The following is a 23,589-nucleotide window of genomic DNA, read 5'->3' on the forward strand; positions in this document are numbered from 1 at the left end:
AAAGAAAAAAAATAATTTGCTTTGTTTTAATCTCATAACAATGAGTAATTCCTTCCTACCACTCAGTAGTGGCCTAGAAAAAGACAGCATCATCTCCACTGTAGCAAGAAGGCTTCTCCCAGGGCATAAAATTTTAATTAGGAACAATCATGCAGCCTTGAATTGGGAATTGCAAGCAGCGAAAAGTCAAATCATCAATAAAATATTCAATGGCAGAAATGTATTATTGACACAGCCTTTAGAGCAGATAAAAGCAGGAAGGCAGAGAGCTGCGGCGGGCGGCGAGCCTCGCCTGGTTAAATAACGCGCGCGGCGTTAAGCGCAGGCCGGCGGCGCTGGACGCGGGACGAGCAGCCTGGTGGTCCCTCGCCAAATCCAAACTCGGGAGCCAAGGGGGTGCCACCGCACGCCGCCGTGTCCCCGAAGCGCAGGGCCCCTCGTGCCACGACGAATTTAGGTCACCGCCGCTGAGCCGTGTGGCGGGGGGACGGCAGGGCGGGGGTCCGGGGGCTGGATTCAGTCGGTCGTTTATTACCTTGAGGAACTCCGCCGCCTTTGTGGCTGCTCAGCGCTGGCTTCATAGAGAAAAATAAGTAAACCTAGCTGCAGAATGCCACCGGGCTCTTGCCCTGCGTGTCGGTAACGAAGCATCCCCCGTGGGACAGCCCTCGGGCTGGCGTTCCCCCGGCACAGAGATGCACAGAGCGTTGGCGACGGCTGCAAATCCAGGGCTAGCACACGGCCGCAGCGCTCTCTCCCCAGGGACACCCAAACCCACAGAAAATCATCTTCAAAACAACAAAAGAAACAACACCCAAACAACAACCAAGTAAGTGGTAAGGCAGGGCTAGAATCCGAGATTCCACTGCCGCTGAATTATTTTTCTGTGGTGTCCCCCCCCACGCCCCCGCAGGAGGAGCTGTCAGCGACGAACCTCTTCTCTTTATTCCTCTCTGATTTGCACACAGCAGAATTACAAACGGGGTCCCAAAATGAAAGAGCCCCTTTTTTAACCCGCGGACACCAGTTTCTCAGGCACGCTGTTGATTTCAGCGAACACCTCGAGTTCTCAGGGCTGGTTCGGGGGGAAACGAGGCAGCCAACGCTAAGGTAATCGGCCAAGCAGGGGAAAACAGTCTGCGTGTCCCCAGAGGAAAACCTGGCTGCGTCCAAGGCAAGCAGTTTTTCTGAACCTAGGGTTTGGGGTTTTTCCACAAGCAGCACTGAAATGCTCTTTACAACCTCCATCATGCCCCAGTACTTTCCTTGGAGTCTCATTTTAAAAGCAAGAGTAGCAAAAAGTTCAAAAAACAAGCAATCAGCGCTCTGGCCGCAGGGGACAGACTTCTTCATGCGGCTGCACGGAGCAAACGTATTTTTAACACATTTTTTCCCAACATACGTTTCCAACTCCAGCGATTCGAGGTGGGGGGGAAAAAAAAAGGGAAGAAAATCTCGGTTCCAAAAAGACAACCCTGAAATCACATCTCCTCGCTGTTCTTCAGGACTAACCGGAGACTCGGCACTACCTGCGGCCTCCAGACGAAGCGAACCAATCCTTAAATATCGCGCAACCAGCTGCTGAACGGCAGCAGGCACTCACGCAGCGAGCAGGGGGCTCTGCCGCGCCGCCCGCAACGGCTTTCCTCTCCCCCATTAATATTTCACTCGCCCGCAGCCGCCCCTCGCTGCGGCACGGGGAAAATCCTGCGGGACGCCAGCGGCCGCTGTCCCCACGCCCGCTGCGGTAGCACGGCTGTGCTGGGGGCTCGCGGGCACCTCCGGAAAGGGCTGAGCGAGCACGTCCAAGCAGGGTCAGAGAGCGGCAGAGCCTCGGTCCGCGCCCAGCTCCTCGGCTTTCCCTGGGGAGATGCTGGCGGGGAGAGAGCCGGCGTTACCGCGTGTGCCCGGCCGGGCGTGCCGTGACGCTGGAACGGATTGGGGGGCGTAAAGGTGAAGGGGAGGTTGGCCCCTTACCTGCTCATATCTGCAGCCACGCGCCGTCCCCTTCTCCTCCCGTCCTAAAATGCTCCGCGCTGCTGCTGTGCATTATTAACAAGCTGCCATGTTTCATCCTGGAGACGGCTGCCTTCTCGGCGGACACCAGCTTCATCCACTGTTTGTAAAGCACTTTGTGACAGAAAAGGGGAAGAAAAAAAAAAGACCAGCGCGTGCATAAGAAGCATTTGGTCATAAAATACTTAGGGCTTTAATTCCCTGCGAAAAGAGGCCGCCGTGGGGTACGTGAAGCGCTCGCCGTGCCCCGTACCTGCAGCGGGGACGGCTCAGCTCCAGCAGCACGTGCACGCTCGCTTTACACAAATCCTTTCCAAAAGCTTTATTGAAAATTGAAACCAGACAATGCCGTAGCGCTCAGGATACATTCATACACGGAAAGTGTGTTTTACAGCGAACACAGCGTCCAAGTCACATTTTTTTTTTTTGCATACAATGGAGAGGACACGTAGAAAACAAAGACGCCGGGGCGCTGGGACCCCCTGGACAAACCTGTCCCCTCCCTGGGCCTCCTCGGCCACTTTGGCTTCACAATTAAAAATACAGCAGAACCCAGTGGGACAGATGAACAGAAACAAGAGGAACTACTGGCCATCAAGGAAAAAAAAATAAAAAACACAACCAAAAAAACAAGAACACAAACTAAGAAAAAAAAACATTCAGTGAAATGTCACCAAAAGCGTTTCTGTCCTGCACACTCCGGCCACGGGCAGCCGGGGAGGGGCTCATCCTGCTGACACAGTACTGATTTAAGAACAAGTTTAAAAACTAAGTGGACTTAAGAAAAAAAAGTCTCCACACGTGTCCCTGTCTCCTCGAAGCCTGGTTGTCCCCTCTGTGGCCAGGGAATGGCTGCTCACTTCTCCCTCCCTCTTAGCACCGCGGAAAGGGGGTTTCTAGTACAGGTTTCTTACAATAAAAAAGGGGGGCCAGAAAGTTGTCTAAAAAAGCTGCTCGTGTGCCCCCTGGCCAGTATAAAGGCTGTTTTTAAAACCCACCGACCCATCCGATAGTCCCAGGGCATCTCCGTGCTTTGTGCTTCCCCCAAAAGTCTCTGGCTGAGGCAGCCACCCCGGAGCGGGTGCGCGGCGAGGATGGAGACGTCGGCAGGGCGGCCGTTCCCAGAGCGCCCCCTCCGCTGCCCCCAGTCAGGACTTTTTGGGGCTGCTGTGGGATCTGGGGAGCACGCAGCCCCTCCAGGTCGTGCAAACATCCGCAGGGGGTCGAACCCAAGGAGGGCAGCTTGGCAAACGGGACTATCCGCGCCGTGCTTCGGTGCGAGGCGAGGAGGGCAGGGTGCTGGTGGTCACAGGCAGCCGGGTCGGCCCCAGGACGGACGCGTGCCTCGTGGCAGGGCTCGGCTGCTCTCAGGGACTCTCTCGCGGGGCAGTGGTACCGCAGGCTCCGTGCACGCACCAAAAGCAGCGCTGGGTTCCTCAGGCGTTCACCTGCTGGCTGTCAGGATGGCTTCAGGGCATCGGAGGCAGGTGACTAAGACGGCGGAGTCCTCCCCTCACGCTAGGACAGGGCATCGCGGCCCCGCTTCTTTGCGGCGGGATGCTGTAAAGCCACCCATTTCTTCCCGTTTCACGTGAATGAGCACAGCCGAGGGAATGCTGCAGCGCGACACAGGATGAGGCCCGGACTCTGGCAGCTCCTTCATCGTCGTCGGCGCTGGGGCTCGCTGGGGAAAGCGCACCGAAACGTGGCACCGGGTCCCGCCGTCCGCTTCGCCTGCTCCACCGAGCGAGTCTCATAAGCAGCCCGAGGGCAGGTCTCTGCCACAAGAGATGTCACCCGGGCCGTCCCGACGCAGCTCCGCCCTGATAGCCAAAGGAATGAGGGCTTCTCGAAACACACCGCGGGTCTTTTGGGGAGGCCACGCGAACGTGAGCACTGCCATTGTGTGTTAAATATGGAAAGCACTTTAAAAAAATAGAAGGGGGTCGTTTCATCCACAGGGGAAGAGGGTTGCTTTGTCTGGTCAGTCTTTGTTTTATAGTACAGTCTGTAAAAATACTCTGTCTGGCCATCCACATCCATTCACGATATAAAGCAGTAAAAAATATAATATATATATATATGGAATATGGTTTTATTTATACAGTTACACTTGCAAGGCAATCAATCGTCCACTGGCTGTGCCCTTCTACCTCCAGATGCTCTGCCTGGTTGATATGACTGCAAGACAGACAAAAATAAACTGAGTGACCCCACTGCGGTGGGTGAGCGTTCACAGAGAGAGAAACAGCACAGAAGACGTGACGTATGGAAGCACCGTGCGCCTGCAGCACGAAACCCAGCCTCGGGCTCGGGGTGTGGAGACAGACACACAGACACCACGGTCACAGGGTCGGGTGAGATGAGGACGGATGGTTTGGCCCCGAGGTGGGCAGAAATGGGGTACCGGGGGCAGGAACGGCTTCTGCAAGAGACAGAAGCCAAATCCTCCCCATCCTGACCTCAGCAAAGGCTTAGCCCTGGGGTACTCGGGGAGGCAGGACAGGGGGCAAGGAGCAGTTGCTTGGCTGCTGGAGGAGGAATATCCCCAGGTCCCGCAGCTTACACCGTCTGACTGCCAAGATGCGAGCCACGGGCTGGGACAGACCTGCTCCAGCTCCGCTCCCAGCTCTCGGCTGCCCTCCAAACACATGGCAGCGTGACCCGCACCGCTGCCGGCACCCCCTTCGTTCACTTCCCAGGAGGAAAGGGGACCGACGGGGAGCCAGCGGCCTGAAAAGCAGCCGGCAGCATCCCAGGAAACCGTGCCCGAAGGTCCGCAGATGGCCCCGAACGCCGGAGACTGCTTCGGATGCCACATCAATGGCCTCACTGCCTCGCAGCGGAGCGGAGGCCACAGGGGATGGCAGGGTACAAACACTGCTCTCCTAATGGCATCTATAAATAGCTCCGGCCTCCCACTTCCAGCACACGCACGCAGGCTCGCTCGCCACGGCCCGTTTCGCGTAGCAAACCCCCCTCCCCTTCCCGCAGGCCCTCCCCGGTGCGCTGGGGGGCCCCGCAGGGACATACGCACCCTCGGGGTTCAGGCTGGACACCAGGGGCTCCGGCAGGGTCCGGGGATGGCCGAGGAGCTGCTTGGTGCTGGTGCGGGGAGGCGAGTCGCCGCCGGAGGGGGGAAACCCTGCGGGAGAGGAAGGACACCCAGCTCAGGCAGAGCTCACCGGGCACCCGGGACTCACGGAGAGTGGATATCCCTCGGGAGAAGGGACCAGATCCCCGTGTTCCCCTGTCCCCCACTCCACACAAGGCCGTGCAGCCCCTCTCGGTCTCTCCCCCATCCCTAACACAAGGCTGCCGGCCTGGCCTCCGTCCCCACAGCGCCCCGTCCCGAGGGCCATGCCATGAAAGCACGGCCGCAGATCCTGGGGAGCCGAGCCGCACGGAGCCCAGGGGGAGGAGGAGGAGGAGGAAGGAGCCGGGGCCATTAGGGAGACATTTGGGGTCACAGGGCAGCCCCCCGTGGCCGAGCCGGCGCGCTGACCTCCGTTCCTCCGGCAGGCTGGCAGCTCGCGCGGGCTCGGCTCCGGCTGGGCGTCCTCCTCAGACCTGGCCTGCCCGACGGTCACCGTGGCTCCCGTCTGCTGAATAAACTGCTGCAAATTACACTGCCTCAGCTCCTTATTTAACTCCTCCAGCTCTTGGTTCTGGGCCTGCAAAACACATTGGGGGGGGGGACAGGGTGAGCTGCGTGCCCCCCATGCTGCTCTGCGCCTCCTCCTGAGGCCTCAGCCCTGCTCCCTGGCTCACGTCAGGGACTCGTCCCCCATGGGGACAAGGCCATGCCACCGCCTGCGGGGACTCCAGGCCAACAACAGCCACGCCGTGCTGAGCAAACTGCTGCAAACAGCCCCCCAGACGGCTCTGGAGCCCGCCAGCACCTCCGGGATGCACCCCCAGGCCGCCCCCCTGCGTGGGGACGGGGATGCTCGGGCAGTAAGGACAAGGACAGCATATCACACAGCACCCAAACCCCAGTGGGACAGGAGAACCACGGGTCTTGGCGGCTTGAGCCCAACAGCTCCGGCACAGCTGGGCTCCTGGTTCAGAGCCAGCCAGCCCGGGGCATTGCCAAAAAGCCTCGTGCCTGGGCACCGCGGAGACCTGCGCTTCCCCTCCGCTATTCCTTCTTCCCAGGCATGGACATAAAAACAACGCTGACCAACAACGCCAGCGGGGACACCAACCGCCGATCCCTGCCTTTCGCCTGGCTGCATCGACCCCACACAGCGGCTACACGAGGACCGCTTGCTGTGGCACCACCACGCGTGCAGGAGCCCCTCGCCCACGCTAGACCCGTGCCTGCTTCCTTCCAGGTGTAGACCCCCTTTTTCTCCCCCTGGAGGGTCCCTCACCCCCCAGGGCCAGGTAATCTGGCCGTACCTACCTGCAGGGACCTTTCGGCTTCCTCCAGGGCCTTCTCCACGCTGGCCAGGTTGCTCTCCAGCTGCGTGCCCTGCTTGACTTTAGCTTCCAGATCCCTTTTCATTTTGGCAGCCATGTCCTCCAGGTCCGTGGGGCTCGGCACAGGGCTCTCCTTGCCCCTCTTGGCCCTCTCGGCCATCTCCCACTGGATCTCCTTCTGCAGGGCCTCGGTGCGGGCGCTCAGCTCGTAGATCCTCTGCGTGTACTCCTCCAGGCTGGCCCGCAGGCTCCTCACCCGCTCCTGCCTCTCCCGCTCGCACTCCTTCTCCAGCCGGAGCTCGCTCTGCCAGAACTCCTCCTCGCCCAGCTCCGTCTCGTTCCTCCGCACCAGGTGCTCCAGGTAGAGGATCTCGTCCTCCTGGCTGGGGGCCCGGCCGTGCTCCCAGAACCGCAGGTCCGTCTCCAGGGTGTCCCCGTGGGCCTCCAAGGAGTTGAGCTGCTCCTGCTGCCGCAGCACCGTCTTAAACAGCTCCTCCTTGGAGAGCTGGCCGGCCCCGCTGTCCTTCAGCTCCATCCCCTCCCAGGCGTGCTGCCTCCAGCGGCTCTTAGCAAACAGCTCGCCGGAGCCCATGGGACCCAAGTTGAAGGTCATCGATTTCTTGGGCTCCCGGGGCCGGGGCGCCTCAGTGCTCACGGTACGGGGCTTGATGGGCAGGCTGGCCCGGATGAAAGTCCTCTCGGGAGCCTGGGGAGCGCCCTCCGAGGAGGGCCGCTCGGCCACGCTGGGGCCCGTCCGCCGCAGGATGAACTGCACGTCGTTGGCATACTGCCCGCACTTGGCCAGCGACTCCAAGGGGCACTCGAGCGGGAGGAGCTGCCGCTCCTTCTCCCGGAGCTTCTGCACCAGGACGTAGCGCCCCGTCTGACCTGAGGGCAGGACACAAGCACGTCACCCGGGGGGGAAGCCGCGGCCGGTGACGTCCCCGCTGCCCCAGAGCTGGACCCTGCCCCCAGGAGGTTCCCTCTCCCCAGGAAGCACCCAGAGGTGCCCCTACCCACCAAGGATGGGGCATTTTTGTTTTGCTCTGGACACCAAAACGAGCGAGAGCATTGGGGGGAGGATGGTGCCGGGGAAGTGGGGCGCACCCCGAAACCCGCACAAATTCATTTTCCTCCCTTTCCCCTTCCAAATCTTCCCACCGAATCTCCCACCCATCACCCAAATCTTCCACCCATCTCCCCAGGGACACCCAACAGCAGGAGCAGCTCGCCGCAGAGAGGACGGCACGAGTCATCCCCCCGTTAACGGGGTCCCGTGCTGCCCCTCTTTGTAGGATGGGGCATCTCTCTGCAAAGCTCAGCGCCTCCGCGGTCGAGTTTTGCGTGTGAAAAAGCTGAGGACACCAACTGGAGCTGCCCTGCTGTTCCCTCAGCCTGGAAGAACGCACGCCCTGGAGAGCGGAGGTGGAGGAGACATCAGCCTGCTGTTCTTTTTGGAAGGCGTGCAAGAGAAATCGGAGATACGAGGGCTTTGATCTACAGGGCTCGATCTCAAACCTGGCACAGAGGGGAAACGTCGCAGCGCAAAGCCTGCGCGCTAATAGGATCGCAGCGTTTTGAAACTGAGCCACTAGAAGGCAGGATTGACCACAGGCGAGAGCACGGCAGGCACCGGCATCCAGGCACCCTGTCCACGCCGCTTGCAAGCTATTTATTTTGGCCATCTCCCCAGCAAGCCTCTGTGAGGAGGGATATAAACACACGGCCGTGCCAAACGGAGGGCAAGGAGTTTGGTCGGGTCTTGAGAGCTCCGCTTTAGCTCGCTCAGGTGTGCGCCGCTCACCTATGGCCCGCGCCAAAGCGATGACCACCTCCTGGCAGGTGGTTTGCTCCGAGACGCCGCAGACCACCCGCTGGATGCCGTCCACCCACACCTTCAGCTCCATCCCCGCGGCTGCCGGGCCTCAGGCACGCTGGGGCATCGCGGGACGCGGTCCCTGCGGGAGAGAAGACACGAGGAGTCAGTCCTGAGCCTCTTCTAGGGGCGATGCTTTAACAGCCGCGCTTTTAGGTCTGCCGGGCGCCTGGAACATCAGCCCCCACCCACGAGGTGCAGCCGGAGCCAGACGCTTGCTGCTGCTCGCAGATCAGATTTATGGTGTTATTGCTAAAATACCGGCGTTCACCCGCAATAAAACCCTTCTGTCTCACCAAAAACCCCGTGCACAGCTCAGGTCTGGGCAGCGGGTCCAAGTCCTCCCCAGGTGAGAAGCACTGAGGTTTGCCCGTGTGCATGGTAGGCCTGGGCAGCCAGGAAACACCCTGCCTACTTCTGCTGAGAGCGCAGCCTTTTAATGGATTTGTTGGACTTTCGCTGCTATTTCCCTAACAATTTGGCAGTGCGGCACTGGGGATTTTCCAAACAATATCTAAAAGGCAGAGAAGCCTCCGGCCGCCCTCCCGCCCACCCTTCCCAGCTGTGCAAAGGGAAATTGAGAGGTGTAGATGGCGCACGTTGTGCTCTATTTGCCTTCCCCTCTGTTAATCTGAGAGGGATTAAGAAATGGGAAAAATTAACTGCAGCAAAATCTCACTTAGCACTCCTGCCTCTTCCAGCAGCCAAACGACCACAAGTCTTAACAAATGAAATTAAATCGACGTAATCTGCAAAGAACTCAGATATCTGGGTTTATTCTGGTTGTAAACACTCTCAAAATGTTTTTTCCTCCTATGTTTTTTTGTGGAGCCTTCAAGCATCAAGCCTGTCTGAGGGACCTGGGCAGAGGAAGGTACAAAGGGTCCCAAACTGCTTTCCAAACCTAGCCCAGCTCCCAGTTCCCCCCGTTCCCCAAAGTTTGGGGACACGCCACGACCGCTGCCGTCGCCCCAGGGGTGCCTGCAAGGAGCAGGCTGAAGGAGGAGCAGGTGTCAGCGCAGGGAGAAAAGATTTAACTTGAGTTAAACACCTTTTTATTTTTTTATTTTTGCCTCCTTGAGGAATCAAAGCAAGGGCTCAAAGGCTCCCACCCTGAGCAACACAAGGCTTTAGCCGTGACACAAGGCAAAGGAGAAGCCTAGGAAAGGAAACAGTCCCACGGTGCTGTTCCCACCAGGAGACCTGACGGTGCTGGGGCAGAACGACTTGTTGGAGAACAAGCCCGAAAGCCAAATCCATCCCCCGGGGAGCACTTGGGAGCAGCTGATCCAACACCAGCCTCCCCATCACCCGCAGCAGCGTTATCGATCCCTCACTTCCAGATTTACCCGCGGAGCGCGGCGGGGACCGAGGGCAGCGGGTGCGGAGCAGCCGCCACGGGCACGATTATTTGACTCGGCAGCGCCGAGGGGGAAAACCAGCAGCAGCGAAGGAGCTCGGGCTCTGCCCATTTCTCCCACCAACGTTCCCTAAATGCTGTATTGGCGAGGTGGAGACCAGTCTCATTTCAGAGCATGGTTCTGCCCCGCTGCGTGGCCGCAAACTCCCAGTGAAACCGGCGCCCGCCCCCGCCATGGAGCAAAGTTCAGCGTCGCTGCCGAGCTCGGGCACCACCCGGCTGGGTTTTGCCACCCCAAAGCCACCATCGTGCCGGGACACAGGACCCCAGCGCCGGCACCGGGTGGCAGGGTGTCCTGGAAAGCGACGTGCCAACTACTGGCACCGCCAGCGCCAAAACCGCCCGTGGAGCCGGGCTTTTCCCCACCCCGTCCTACCCCACAGCCCCGGCGGAGGCCAGGAGTGGGTGGTTTGAAAATAAATAAAAGCAGCCGGCTGTGTTATGAGAAAAGCAACGGCCTCACCTCTCCTCGCACGAAACGACGGCGGCCGCCGAGACGAGGGGTGACGAGCGATGGTCGGTCCGGGAGCGGGACGCCGCGGGTCCCGCGTGGGCGAGAGGCTCCCGTTTGGGTGCAGAGCCAGCCTCTGGCAATCATTTACCAGCGTCCGGCCCACGGCAAGTGGCACGTAACCGAAAGGCAGGGAGCGGCAGCAGGCGTTTTTCCTCCTCTTACGGAGGAGTTTCGGCTTTGAGCTGCCCGTGGCGACACAGGGGCTCAGGTATGAATGAGCTCAGCCCCGGTGTCGCATCGCTGCTGGAGGGAGAACCGAAGGAGGAGAGCGTTTTGTACCAAAAACACAACACCAGCTGCTAGCAAACCGTGCGGTGCCGGGGAAGTGCCCGTGCGTAATGCGGCTCTGAAGCTTATCTCGTGGAAATCTCTTAGAGGCTACTTGGGAAAGCGACCCCTTGAGTCTCCCCCGGCAGCAATGCAGGGAGCAGTGTACATCCAGGGAGAAACAAGCTCACTGTCGGCTCTCAGGGACAGCGATTTCTCAGCTCTCCCAGACCACGCTCACCCTTCCTGGCTTCTCCAAACCCTTTGCATCAGCACCGCCAACATGCTGCAACCCTGACCAGCCCCTTGGCCTCTCCTCTCCCTGAAAGTTCACTCCAGACTTGGGAAAAATAAATAAATAAAATTGTTTCCATAAGGATGCACAGGACATTATCTGCTCTTTCACTGCAGCGTTATCTTTGCTCCTGTAAAAGCTTTCAAAAACACAAACCTCCACCTCATCCCAAAGCATCGCCTCCTTTGTAGCCGCTGCTGTTAAATTCCTCGTACAAAGTTATTTGCCTTTTCTTAGCTGTAAAAGTTTTTTCCCTTACTGCCAAAAGAACGTGCGCGTATAGCGATTAGAAGGCCATTCCTCCATGTTTTCCTCCTTTATCTTTCCATCTTCTGATTTTTTTTTGGAAAACTGATCTAAGTAAGGAATGCTGCACGCGGCTTGCTCTGGGTATCGAAGCCCTTCTGCGCACCTAAAGTTAGCCGGTTAGAACCGCTGCTCCCCGGGGGGAGGCCGCCTTCCAGCTGCCCCCGGTTGCGCTCGCAGTGCTGCCGCCATCCGAAGCCGCTTTGATCACGAACCAAAGCGCAGGCAGCTGTAGGGCCTCGCCGGCCACCCCAAAAAAGCACAGGGAAACAAGCAGGTGGCTGCTGCGCCGGTGCGAGGACGCGTGACAGCCGCTCCCACAAGCTGCTCTTATGTTTTACCCCCCCCCCCCGTGTATTTCTAAGTCATTTTTATTGGAAGCAGATTAACGAAGTGACTAATTTTCTGCTCCCTTCCCATGTGATCGGTCCTAAATTGATGGTATGGATGATTCACACAACTTCTTCGACAAATTTCCTAACTGGGAGTTGGAATTTCAAATGCTGGCACTGAAAAAAAAATATAAATTAACACTCCCAGATCTTACAGCTTTATTTTTTGCTGCATCTTAGTCTAAATTGGAAAAAAAAAAAAACAAGCTCAAAAAAAAAATGTTCAGACTCGATTTGAACAAAGCTGCAACCTCACATAAATCAAGGCTGCTTTTAAAGCTCAGGGTTTGAAGCCAGCTTTGGGTTACCTTGATTAAAAGAGGGAGCAATCAGTCCTCCTGCTAATCGAGGTGTTTCGCAGCAACCGGCTCGACACAGCTCTGCAGCAGAGGCAACAACCAAATTTTAAGCCTCACCCTTCAGCCGGCCAAGCTTGCTCCTCGGAGCTGGCAGTGGCAAGGCCGAATTTGGGCAATCGGGAGGGAGATGGGCAGGCGTGGTGGCTGCAGGTGCTCCGAGCCCCGGCCAAGAGCAGGACCTGCTACAGCAGCAGGAGGTGGAGGGGTTATTTCTGCAGGTGAGAGGATGCACGCTTTGCATAGCTGGGTTTGGTGCCCTGCAGACGAGCAGGGCATGTCCCAGCCGGCTCATAAACACCCCACGGGTGCCTGCAAGAGCCTCGTGACCTGAAACATCATGCGGCCAGCCAAGAAAATCAGCTGGCTGCCCCGATTACAGAAGCACGTACCTCCACCGATTTGCAGGGATCCATCCTGTCCCCGGCAGGGGCTCCCAGAAGCTGACCCAGCACCTTCTGGCCAAGGCTTCCAAGTTCATTTCAAATGCAAGCACCTTTCTCCCTTAATTTTTCACCCGTAAGAAAAAAATGTCTGCTTAGAAAATACCAGTTTTGCAGCCAGCAGCTGCTTTTGGCATCCCAAATGCCTTCCCCAGGCACCACGTGGTTTCCTAAGAGGACACAACACCTCTGTCCTGCAGGCTGAGCCCCTCCAGGCTCCGGGGAGAGCCTCCTGCAGACACCCCCAGTTCACTGTACTGGCACGGAGGGAAGGACCGGGAGGGGACCTCAACACCTCGGTGGTGCTGAGCACCCAGGGACACGTTATCCCGCACCGCCAAGATCTGGGCCACACGCTTTTAAGCGGTTCTCTACAGAGGAAACAAAGCTGAATCACCTTTGAACACAGCAGCCAGTGTGTTTTCTAGCAGAGCTTTTCTTTGGAGATCGGGTTCTTTTGTTTTGGATCTCTTCTTGCCATTCCCAAAACAGGACTCGGCCAGCTTTAAAGAGGTGGTTAAAGGTGCTCAGCGCCTCCCAGAGACCAGGGGACTGGTGCGGGGCTAGGGCTGGGCTGGCAGGAAAGCGCCAGCGCGGGCAGAACTTCTGGGCAACTCTCATTACGACTTCAAATGGCCAGCAGACCAGCATTTCACCTTTGCCCAGTTTACAGGTCAGGGTTTTGGCTGGGGATAGGGAGCGGTGCTGGCACCCGGAAAACACCAGCGCAGGTTCCCAGTCCCTCTCCAGGGTCTCACGTCGCTTTACCGACCGACAAACTGAAACGTGGGCAGCAGGGAGAAACCCCATCAGCAAGTCCCGCTTTGAGAAGTCCCTCCAGAGCAGGAGGAGGTCTGCAGAGAGCCCATCGGCCAGGCTTTGAAATCCCTGTCTGCACCACGGTTGCCACAGGAGTGCCTCTGGATCCAAATTCAAACGCACACAATTTATTATTTTTTTGAAGTCCGTAATTAGGGCTGCAGTGCTTGATAAACACAGATGAAATCCTCCCGGGCTGCTCTGCTCTTCCTCGTTAACCTGAGCAGCGGCTCCGTGCCCGGCTCCTGCCCACGGGGCTGGCAGGGTTTCGCCTGGTTTGCAGTTTCACCACCCAGCGTCGCTGAGCTCCGGGTCCCGTGCTGACCCCCTGGTCATCAGGCAGCACCTGCACGGACGGCGAGGTGCTCCTGGAGACGGGCCGTGCTTCAAACCCAGCCCTGAAAGGGGTCTGCAAACGGGCAGGAGTATCCTCAGCACCCTGCGGTGAGCAGGGAGTTGGAGGCGACAGGAAAAAAAGGCAGAGAAGATGGGAAAGCTGCGCCTGGAGCAGCCAGCCCAAACAGCACTCATTTCATTCCTGATATGAACCTGAACTTCTCACTTGTCTTCTCAGCATCCCCTGGCCCCACACTGCAGCTCCCTCTGGCCTGAAAGCAGAGGACCACCCCGTCTTCACTTCCAGCCCTAAACTGTCCATGACAGGCCGAAGCCAGCAGGTTCAGCAAATGCTGCAAGGTTTCGAGGTCCTGCACCAGCGCTGGGAGCTTCCAGGGGACCAGGAGCCCGAGGAGGAGGTTTCAGACACCCAGCTGCCGTGGATGGGGCAGGACCACCCTGCCGGACCCCATCCAGGTGTTTTTGGGGTGATTGTGGCCAGTACCTGGGGACAAAGCCCAGCCTGAAGGGGTGGGGACGGGAGGCAAGGTGCGAGAGCTGGAGAAGACAGGCATATAGGAAGCAACCTGCACGTGTGAACCCATGCTACAGGAAACTATTCAAGGAGAAGACGAAGAAAAAAACCACACAAGTAAATAGCAAGTGGCGACAGGAGTGGAGGAGCAGCCACGTGCCCCGGCACCCTGCATGTCTGAGTGCTGGCAGTGACTCACCGCCCGTGATCAGCTGCTGCGGTGACACATCCAGCAGCTATTTAATGCTTCCCCAGGTCCCTCCGCACCCGAGGTACCAGCCCAGCTCCTGGGCACCCAAGGGAAGAGATCGATCCTGCTTGCCCACACACGAACCCGCCGCGAGCTCCTGGGACGGCGACACGCCTGCTCGAGCACTGCCGCTGCTTGCCAAGAGCCTCCCATGGGAGCAAAGGCTCCCCGTTACTCAGGGGTGGAGAGGAGACCAGAGCAGGAGGTCTGCAGAGACCCCAAGCCTCCTGACGGTGCTCATCCCGCAGCCCAAGCCCAAATGGAGGGGAAGGGCTGTGGCCTGGGCTCCCCCCCAGCCCCCCGGCAGCCTCCTCCTGCCTCGGATCCTCTTTCGGAGGAGCATCTCCAGCTCTTGCTGGGGCGTTGCAGGGACAGGGCAGCTCTTCTGGGCCCTTCCTTGCCACGTCCATGGAGCCACGGTGACAGACATAATGCCAGCTGCAGCTCTCTTTCTCCACCCAGCACGGGCGGAGAAGATCAGCCGCGGCTCTGAACAAGCTGTCCGGCCATGGCCAACCCTGAGCAGGGGGCAGTGCTTCCAGCAGAGCCAACCTGCTCGAAGGTGGAAGCGAGCAGCGCTGGACGAGGACAAAGGGAAGAAAAACACTTCAGGCCCTGCTGAGCACCCACGGTCACTCCCACTGCCGCAGAGCAAGGCCCGGCCAGAGCCACGCAGCCCCATGTCCTGCGGGGCCTCTCCGCGGTGCCGTGCCGTATCACTCACGGACCAAATGTCACTCGATACCAAAGCCACGGACCCAGCACCACAGAAGTCCACCGGAACCCCAAGCTAGACGCTAGGATCTTGCAGAAGACTCATTTACGGACAGCCACAAACAAGGGCTCCCTGAGCAGCACCCTGGATGCCCGCCCCATGCGAGCAACCCCCCATTAAGAACAAAATAGAGGCTCTGGGATTTTCTGCCCCGCTTCCTCTCCCAAATTACAGGGAGGAGCGAACCCAGGCCAGCGTGCCCAGGGCGGACCCACGAGGCCGGGGAAGAGCCGGGGGCTGCCTGAGCTCCTCCTGATGAGGAAACCGCCCGGGGTCACGTCCTCAGGCAGGGATTTGGGCGAGGGAGGCTCAAGCCCCAGCAGGCTGACTGATGTGCCCAAAACCACAAAAGCCTCACCCCGTGCCAGCTCCTCCTTCCCAGCCGCCAAGTTTTGGGTCTGCCACGGCATCGAACCCGACTTTTTTTCCCCCCACCTCTCTTTAACCAAGCCAAGATCGCATCCGAGCGGCCCCCTCTAAAGGGGGCCGGGTGGCCACCGAGGTGGGAGGTGGCAGTGACACCCTCCCCGGGGTCCCACGGTGGCCTTGATTGAGGCCAGCGGGTGAATTAATGACTAACCGCTTCCTGCCCGGCTGACCATGCCGGAGCAGTGTCGAAATGTCAATAATCGCGGGCAGCGATAACACTGCAGGCACGCTGTGGGCCCCGCCAGGAAACACTGCCACTTGATTCAATCTCCGCTGCAGGGCCAGGGAGGGGATTTTTTTTTTCCACGGCTTCGCCGCGCGGCCCCCAGCATCCTCCTTATGGACCAGCGACACAGGCAGGCTCCGTGCCAGGCACACGGCTGCAAATCCCCAGCCCAAGGCGGGTGGCCCAGAGATGAGCAAAGTCTTGGCTGGTCCGGGCCACGGCACCAACCGAAAGCTCGTTATAAATTAAAGCAAAATAAAAAATAACACCTACTGCTGTAAACACCGAGAGCTGGCCAGGTGGATTTGCAACGGGTAAGCGCATGCGCGCACGCAGCCTGGAAGAGCTGTCTTCCTCACCTTAACGCGGTGCATTTCTCCCACGCAGCATTAATGGCAGCTATCCACAGGGGGAGAAGAGCAAGGCTGGCTATTAAAGCCAGCCATAAAGATTAAGGTTTACGAGGGAAACATTAGCAGCACCTGCTATTGCTGTAATCATTATGATCAACCTCAGACACATGAGCAAAGAGCACCTTCATGAAAGCAGCTGAGAGTGAATCCCTAGCAGTTTCTTCCCAAGGGGGTGAAGCAAAATTAGCAGCAGCATCTAGATTAGAGAGGAGAGAGGAAAGGCTCTTGCACGTAAGCCAGATCTTGCACTTCCACGCTCATTTTTTCTTGTGCAATGAGCCCGCCCAGATGCTAAGCCCTTGGGAGGAGGGGCTGGGAAAGCATTTAGGTGTCCAGCTCCCAGCCAAGGCTGGGATCCAGACTGACCCAGATCCGCCCTGAGGATGGGAACTCAACACCTTTCAGGGTTGCACCCCTCCAGTCCTTTCCTAAAATTATTGCCTTTACTTTTAATAAATAAATAAACAGTGCTTCCTTTTCAGCTGTCAAAAGCAACACTGAACCTGCAAACGTTGCCCAGCTGTGAGCCCCGGTGCAGCAGCTCTGGGATGCCCAAACACTGGTCTTCTTTAGGGGACAGGTTTCTGGGGAGCGCTCGCAGTGCAGCTTGTACAAGCCAGGTTCTGAGGGGTATCAGACAACACAACTGCAGCGTGCATCTGCCAGGAACCCCAGCATCTCCACCGCGTCCACTTCCCACAGCGGCCAAGACGAGAAGCATGACGCAACTCATGAATATTCCCCTGTTATTACACACAGACCATTCCCCAAGACAGAAAACAGCTTATATTTATCATGACACGGGATGCAGGAGGAATGCTGCAAATCTGGAGACACAGGAGCCCGGTTCAGCCTCGGAAATGCTCAGAAATACCCAAACTACCTGCTTGCTCCTCTGCTGCTCCTCCCCAGCCAAAGGCGGGGGGAAATGGTCCCTATAAAAACTTTTAAAGGGATATTATTACTGCTGCACTTCAATTATTCATGCTGCTTTCTGGAAACAGCTGTAAGCTTTAAAGTCCTGTAAGTTTTAGAAGTCCTTATTAGGCAGCAGAGCTCTGATGGGCCATAGGCCCCTTCTCCCGTCTGCTCCAAACGTTTTGCTTTACTAACTCCGCTAAGATGGATTATTTCTCTAGATGGGTCACTCGCTGCCCATGATTTTGCTCCTCGAGCAGCCATCGCACGTTATTACGGGGCACAGCTTTGCTCCTGCTGCCCTGCACGCTGGCTTCTTCGCTGCTCCAAACGTCGGTCTCACCCAGGGTCCTCATGCTGCTCGAAGCCACCGCTTGTGGTGAGCAGAGAGGGGAAGGCGATAACCGAGCAAGCACCCTGACACCAGGTCTGGACAGAGTTAGGGAGAGGCAGCCAACATGGAGACATCCACCGGAGGCATCTGCTGCTTTATCAGAGAAACCTGAGATTTTGAGAGCAGCATCACTAAGCCCCCAGAGTTAGGGTGCTGGTTTTGCTGCTGTTTGAGCAGGGGAAGGCAGCGCAGCACCCGCGGCTCCCTGAAGTCACAGCGTCCTCGTGGTGCTCGTACAATTCAGAGGAGCTGCCGCCAGCGATCCTCTTCCCACCCCAACCCTCATCGCAGCAGAGAAGGCGATCAAACTGGCAGCTACAAAGCCAGAGACATCCTTCCACATCGTTTTCCATTTGCAGCGCAACTCGGTCTCCCACCCTCTCCGGAGAGCAGCCGCGCGCCAAGGACGCGCCGCTGGGCCTCGGGAGGGAGCGCCGAGGATGCACTAATGAATATGCAGGTGCACGCCGCCACAAATGTTTATTTATAACTCCGTAGGATTAAAAAGGCCTTTAATGACCACTTGCGGGGAGCTGAAATTGCTCCTTTCTTTCTCTCTCTCTCTCTCACACAGACACGGAGTGAAACGAACAAAAGAGCCGGAATTAATCCAGGCTGAAACTTTTGATAAGGCGCTTGTGTATTTTGGAAGTCTCTGCTTTCACGGCACCTCGCGTGTGATTAATTAGGTGAAGGTGCCGTCCGTCCCAACCTGAACCCACGCAGAGATAACGAGCTCTCTAAAGCACTAAAATGGAGGTGCATCTTCAGAGAGCCAGCTCCGTCCCTTATCTGGCGCACAAACGCAGGGGGCTATCTTTTGCTATCTGCAAAAAAACATTTGCCTTTCGGGTAACAGCTCTGCAAAAAGAAATGTTAGCGAGGGCAGGGAGCAGAGAGCCATCCGTTGGGGGTACAAGTCGCTGTCTTTCAACAAGACGGTGTTTTAAAGCAAAATGGAAGCAGGGGAGGTTAGGGCTGCTCGACCCATTTTGATCTCCCGACCAGCCTCACTCGAGGCAGCGACCCCCTGGTCTGTCCGGCGTGTCTGTGCGGAGAGGGAGATGCAATAAAAATCCTTTATTTTTTCCCCCCCACAGGAGTGTTTAGGTGTTTAAGCTGTATGCGATACAGGCTCATCTCAGGTTGCTTCTGGAAACTGAGCCTTCAGCGCCTTTTACCCTAACTTCTCTGTGCTCTCAGGTCATTAAAAGCCTAAATGAACTAAAAGCGACAGCGCCGAGTCCAACATCACAGCCTGAGCGATTCCCAAACCACCATTACAACACTTCCAAGACTGCCAGAGGTGAAGCAGCCTCTCCTCGTCCAACCCAAGCGTATCTGCCTCTTCATGGAAAGGAGCGCTGCCACCTCCAAACAGAGCTTGGGGGGGGGGGAATCAACAAGTGAGAACAGCAAGCACAAAGCCTCCAAAGCCACACCATCTCTATCCTGTAGAGACGCCTCTGGTGTTCGTCCAACTCCCCGCACACCACCAGCAGCCTCAGGCAAGCATCCAGAGGCAGGGACGAGCTCCCCAGCAGGCGCTCGCACCTCCTGGGGCGATGCTGGGGGAAGCAATTCCTGGCAGGAATCACGAAACCAGAAAAACCCTAAAAAAGTGCTCTTCCAGAGCCTCCCTCCGTACATCAGCCACGTGGTACAGGACACCGCCGGGGTGGAAAGGGACTCCTGGCCCCAAAATGCTCGAGAGAGTGCCATAGCACCAAAGACACCTGACCCAGTTACCCAGTTCAGCTTAGGAACTGGTCCCAGAGCCCTTCCCGTCCTCAGTCCTCCCAGGCACGCAGGAGGCACCTTGGGGCCGCGGGGAGGTTTTAGCACACAGCTCCTAAAACCGAGAGCTCCAGCAGGTCCTGCGCTGCGATGGGGATTACGAAGAGGCAGAGGAAACCACCCCAAATCCAGGCAGCGTTCGCCTGCCCCAGCGCTTCCAGCTCAGGGCTGACCCACCCATGTCTTCAGGTAAGAGGTTTTTTTTTTTTTTTTGAAGCAACAAGTTATTCTAGATGACTAGCCCAGGGCAGCTGGAAGCACCCCAGCACCCTCGAGAAAGTGCTGACTCCAGCCCACAAAAAGCAAGATAATCGGCTGCTTTTAGAAGCTCATGAGCTTGGCACCTGAAAAATGGACGGGCATAAAATTGTTAGCAATCATTTACAATAATAGGATTTTCTTAAAAACCCTGCGTGTAGATGCACTTATGCCTTAATTTGACTGCGCGGGTTTACAAGGGCACAGACAAGTTGCAACAGATAAAGGAACATCCTTTAAGAAGATGCTCTTAAAACCTGCATGCACGGAGGTAACTCCAAAAACACCCCTCCCACCTTTAAAACCGGGCACAGGCCAACCCACCCCCAGGCAGCATCTGGACTTCTTTCCAGGTCAGGGTGCTGAGCGCAGGCACCTCCAGCCCGCGGTCCCACAGCATCGCTCCCCTACCCGCAGGGGGAACGCTTGGCTCACCTCCGAGCCACCGCTGAGGTTCCTCGCCCAGCAGAAGAGCCGAAGAGGACGGGGCAGAGGGGCCGGGAAGCTGCGGAAGATGAGCTAGCGAGGCTTCCAGCTGACACACTCGGGCGGCCTTTCCCTGCAGCGCGGTGCTAGGGCAGCCACGGCGTGTCTCCACTTGGTATCCAAGTACGTATACACCAGGTCTAACCTTGGTATCTTCGCTAATTACACCACTCTACCTTTTTTGGCCAAGCTGCCTCGCAGAGAGCAGGGAACCAAGTGCCCTCGGATGATTCAGCCCCGCCGTCGCCTCGCTGCTTTCACCAGCCGCAACCCGCTGCCAAAAGGTTTGGTCAAGGCTGGCAAACTCCCCAGCACGTTCACTTGGGCCTGCAGGTATCCAAAGCTACCGGGCACAGCTGCAAATTGCTTTTCTTCTCAAAGAGAAGAAAAAAAATAGTAATAAAAAATGGATTTGGTGCCGCTGTTGGCTTACGATCTCAGGGACAGACTCGCTCAGGTTGCCCTCTTCAAAGGGGTCACCCTCTTCCCCCTTCCCCTTTTCATCCGAGGAAAGCTAATTCCCTGTTACCTGTCTCACATTCGGTCACGGGGGTTTATTTCTTGGCGCACCCGGACCCCCCTGCCAGGAGAGGGGGGTTTCGGAGCACGGCACGGCCCCGGCCCTGCCCTCCGTCCCCACGAGGGTGCGGACGCTCCGCCGAGGCTGCCCCGAGCATCCCCCAGGATGCTGCAAGCTGTGCACTCCGGGCCTTGCAGCTGTTCCTGAAAAAGTTGCCGAAAGGCTTCTGCACGTGGGGACCCCTCGCTTTCCGCGTTATTTATTTCGGGGCAGCGCGGGGCGGCCGGCAGGGAGGCGTGGAGAGGGGCCAGGCGCCGTGCTCGGGCTCCCGCGGCAGATAACCACGGCGGTGGAGCGGCGCGGGGACACGGGCAGGGGATTCCTGGCATTCCAGCCAGCACCAGGGAGGGGTGAGCTTCTCCACCTCATCCCGACCCGCAGGGCCCCCCCCGAGCTGGGCAGCCACCTCCCCAGATAAGCAAGGCGAGCAGCATTCGGGGCTGGGGGTGAGGGGTGCCTTTAACACCGCCTGCAGCCGAGCCCCCGCGCTCGTGCACGGTGCTGTTGGCATCCCCTGGAGCCTGCCCTGCCTCTGCTCGGGGAGCAGCCAGAGCTCCCCTCGCCTCTTCGGATCCCCTCTGGTCACTGCTCTGCGAGAAGCCCCTGCAGACGCTGCCGACGCCGTCCCGAGGGGAGTATCGCGTGCTGTGCCGATGCACCTGCTCCACTCGAGCAGGAGGAAAGGCAACGCCACCCCGAGCTCCCCCCTGGGATTTTAGGGTGCAGCGCAAAGCGTTGTCGCAGGGCAGGGAGAAGGCAGAGGCCAGTTTGCTTCTCGACCCGCAGCGCGCTACGAGCGAAGTTACAAAACAACCTGCTGAGTGCCACCGAAGTTCACCAAAGGCATCAGAAGTATGCAGCCAGGAGCCGAGCGCTTATCTAGCCCAGTGCCTGAGGAATTTAACCCCTCTCTGCACCGCGGATTTGGAGACGCTTCTGCCCTTCCTCCCGGCAGAGGAAAGGCAGACGGACAGACGGCTTCTCCGCGTGGCTGCAGACCCCGTTGGTGGCTAGGCTCAGCGCTGACGCCCCAAACGCACACAGCCGAGCCCCCGTGGCTGCTTTACCCGACGCTGCCCTGCACTGCTGCTCCTTCAGGCGGGTTTCAAGGCGCCGTGCTGGTGGCAGGAGGCGCTGGGGACATCAGGTGCACCGCGGCGTTGTCCCCGAGGTCCTGCTGCCACGCCGAGCGCCCCGCCATGCGGATGGCACCGGGTCCCTGGTGCTCGGAGCAGCTCTGCGCAGCCCAAAGCTGCTCCAGGCCACCCCAGCCCCAGCTCTCCATCCTTACCAGAGGTCGGTGTCCACGGCTCCGAGCGGCGGCCGATCGCGGCCTCCCTGCCTCCTCGCGCCGCCGAGGGAGGCTGGCCTCGCCGGGGCGGTTATTTTCGCTTCGCGGCCTCCCGACAATGGGATTAGAGCCTTCCCCAGCCAGCCCCTGGGAGCCGAAGCGCCAAGCAGGAACGGAATACCTGCAGGTTGCTCCGGGAGACTGCTCCCAACTTATTTCGGAGGACGGAGGCTGGCAAAGCGCCACCTGCCTCCGCCGCGCCGGGGAGGCTGCGAGGCCCTGGTGCCGGCTCCTCCGGCAGCCTCGAGGGAAAGAGGCGGCGAGCCTCAGGGCCGCTGCGAGCCCCGGTGCAGCAGCAGGAGCAGGAGCAGCAGTAACAGCAGCAGCAGCAGCAGCAGCAGCAGCAGCAGTAACAGCAGTAACAGCAGTAACAGCAGCAGCAGCAGCAGCAGCAGGGCCTCGCTGCCCTCCGCGGAGGCTCAGCGGGCTGCCGGCAGGGCCTGCGGTGCCGCAGGGATGCCGGAGGCTCCCCGGGGAGCGCCGGGGCCGCGGTGCGAGGCACCCACCTGCAGCCCAGCGCCGCGCTGCAGGCCGGGCAGGACGCGGAGCCCCCGCCGCCTCCCGCAGCCGCTCCCGCCGCGCCCTCCCGGCCCCGCCCCCGCCCCGGGGCCCCGCCCCCGCCCAGGTGAGCCCGCCCCTCCCCCTCCCCTTGGCCTCCGATTCTCAAATTTGGGCTTCTTTTTTTTTAATTTTTCAGTTTGGAATAAGCAAACCGACGGGGAACGACCGCGCCAGGGCGTGCGTTTGTTTCCTCGGGGGGCACGGAAGCGAAGCTCAGCCTGGGGAGACCGGGGCGGCCTCCGCCATCCCGGCCTCCACCGTGCCTCCAGGGGAGGCTGGAGGGGCTTCAGCCCGGGTGAGGCCAAGGGGAGCCCTGGGCAGGAGGAGGCTCCAGCAGGAGGTGGCCGTGCCGCCCCTCGCCCTCCGAACCAGCCTCCACCGGCCCCAGCGGCGGCCTCCCACCGCGGAGGCTTCAGCCTCTGCTTTCCCGAGGGACTGGGGTTGTTGCCGACCGGGTCTCCTTCATCACGGCAGTTAAAACCCCATGCTCTTCTGAGGACCGGCCCCGCCGCGGAGCTGCTCGGCTGCTGGTGGAGGCTGGAGCAGGTGGAGGCCCGGGGGGCAGCCTGGGCCGGGGCAGGGGCGAGAGCACCCCGGCCCCACGCGTTTCGGCTGCTGGGGAGCCCTAAATGTGCTGCAAGGAGCAGGCACGCCGGGACAGAGACAGGTTGGGCAGGTCTGGGGAACGAAGCAGGTGCCTACTGACACGCCAGAGGCCTCGCAAAGGCGCTGGGCCTCCCTCCCCGGTGAAGGAACCGGCGCCGCACGCCCCTCATGTCACTGAAAGCCGATGGCAGCGAGTGGACAGGTCGCCACCGATGCCCTTGGCCCCCGCTCATGGTGGTGGGGCCGCGGGGCCGGGTGCTGAGCCTCGGAGCTGAGCAAACGCCGTGGTGCAGAACGGCCTCTGCAGGCGTCCTGAGCGCCCGCTGCCCAGAGCTCCTCCGGTTTTGGGACCTCGCCGGGCTCAGGACACCCTTAACCGCTCGCTTCTCTCTGGGATTAGTACATGATGCAATACCCAAGTATGTAGTTGTCACTCGGCAGCTTTAATTGGTTTTTGAAATGAAGTTTTCTGTTGTTCTGACATATTCTCCATAATTATTATCTCCCAAAATCAGATAATACACCTGGCACTCTGCAGCGCAGGC

The 23,589-nt window shown here is 58.9% G+C and overlaps 1 protein-coding gene across 6 annotated transcripts; it reads right to left on the minus strand.

Annotated features, from left to right (window-relative positions):
* RASSF7 (Ras association domain family member 7) lies at positions 1-22,471 on the minus strand. Of its 6 annotated transcripts, none has more exons than XM_066997356.1 (7): positions 22,384-22,471; positions 8,246-8,399; positions 6,425-7,329; positions 5,522-5,690; positions 5,054-5,161; positions 1,978-2,130; positions 1-1,873 (listed from the first exon to the last, which is right to left on the minus strand). In XM_066997356.1, exons 2-6 carry the CDS (start codon positions 8,346-8,348, stop codon positions 1,982-1,984), a joined length of 1,434 nt encoding a protein of 477 aa, XP_066853457.1. In that variant the 5' UTR covers positions 8,349-8,399; positions 22,384-22,471; the 3' UTR covers positions 1-1,873; positions 1,978-1,981. The 6 variants fall into 6 exon arrangements, with proteins under 6 accessions (XP_066853457.1, XP_047914759.2, XP_013029804.3 ...); XM_048058802.2 differs by lacking the exon at positions 22,384-22,471 and adding an exon at positions 21,999-22,358; XM_013174350.3 differs by lacking the exon at positions 22,384-22,471 and adding an exon at positions 21,818-22,358.
* Between the last annotated feature and the right edge of the window lie 1,118 nt (positions 22,472-23,589).

This window comes from Anser cygnoides, chromosome 5 (assembly GCF_040182565.1).
Source record: "Anser cygnoides isolate HZ-2024a breed goose chromosome 5, Taihu_goose_T2T_genome, whole genome shotgun sequence".
Lineage (NCBI taxonomy): Eukaryota > Metazoa > Chordata > Aves > Anseriformes > Anatidae > Anser > Anser cygnoides.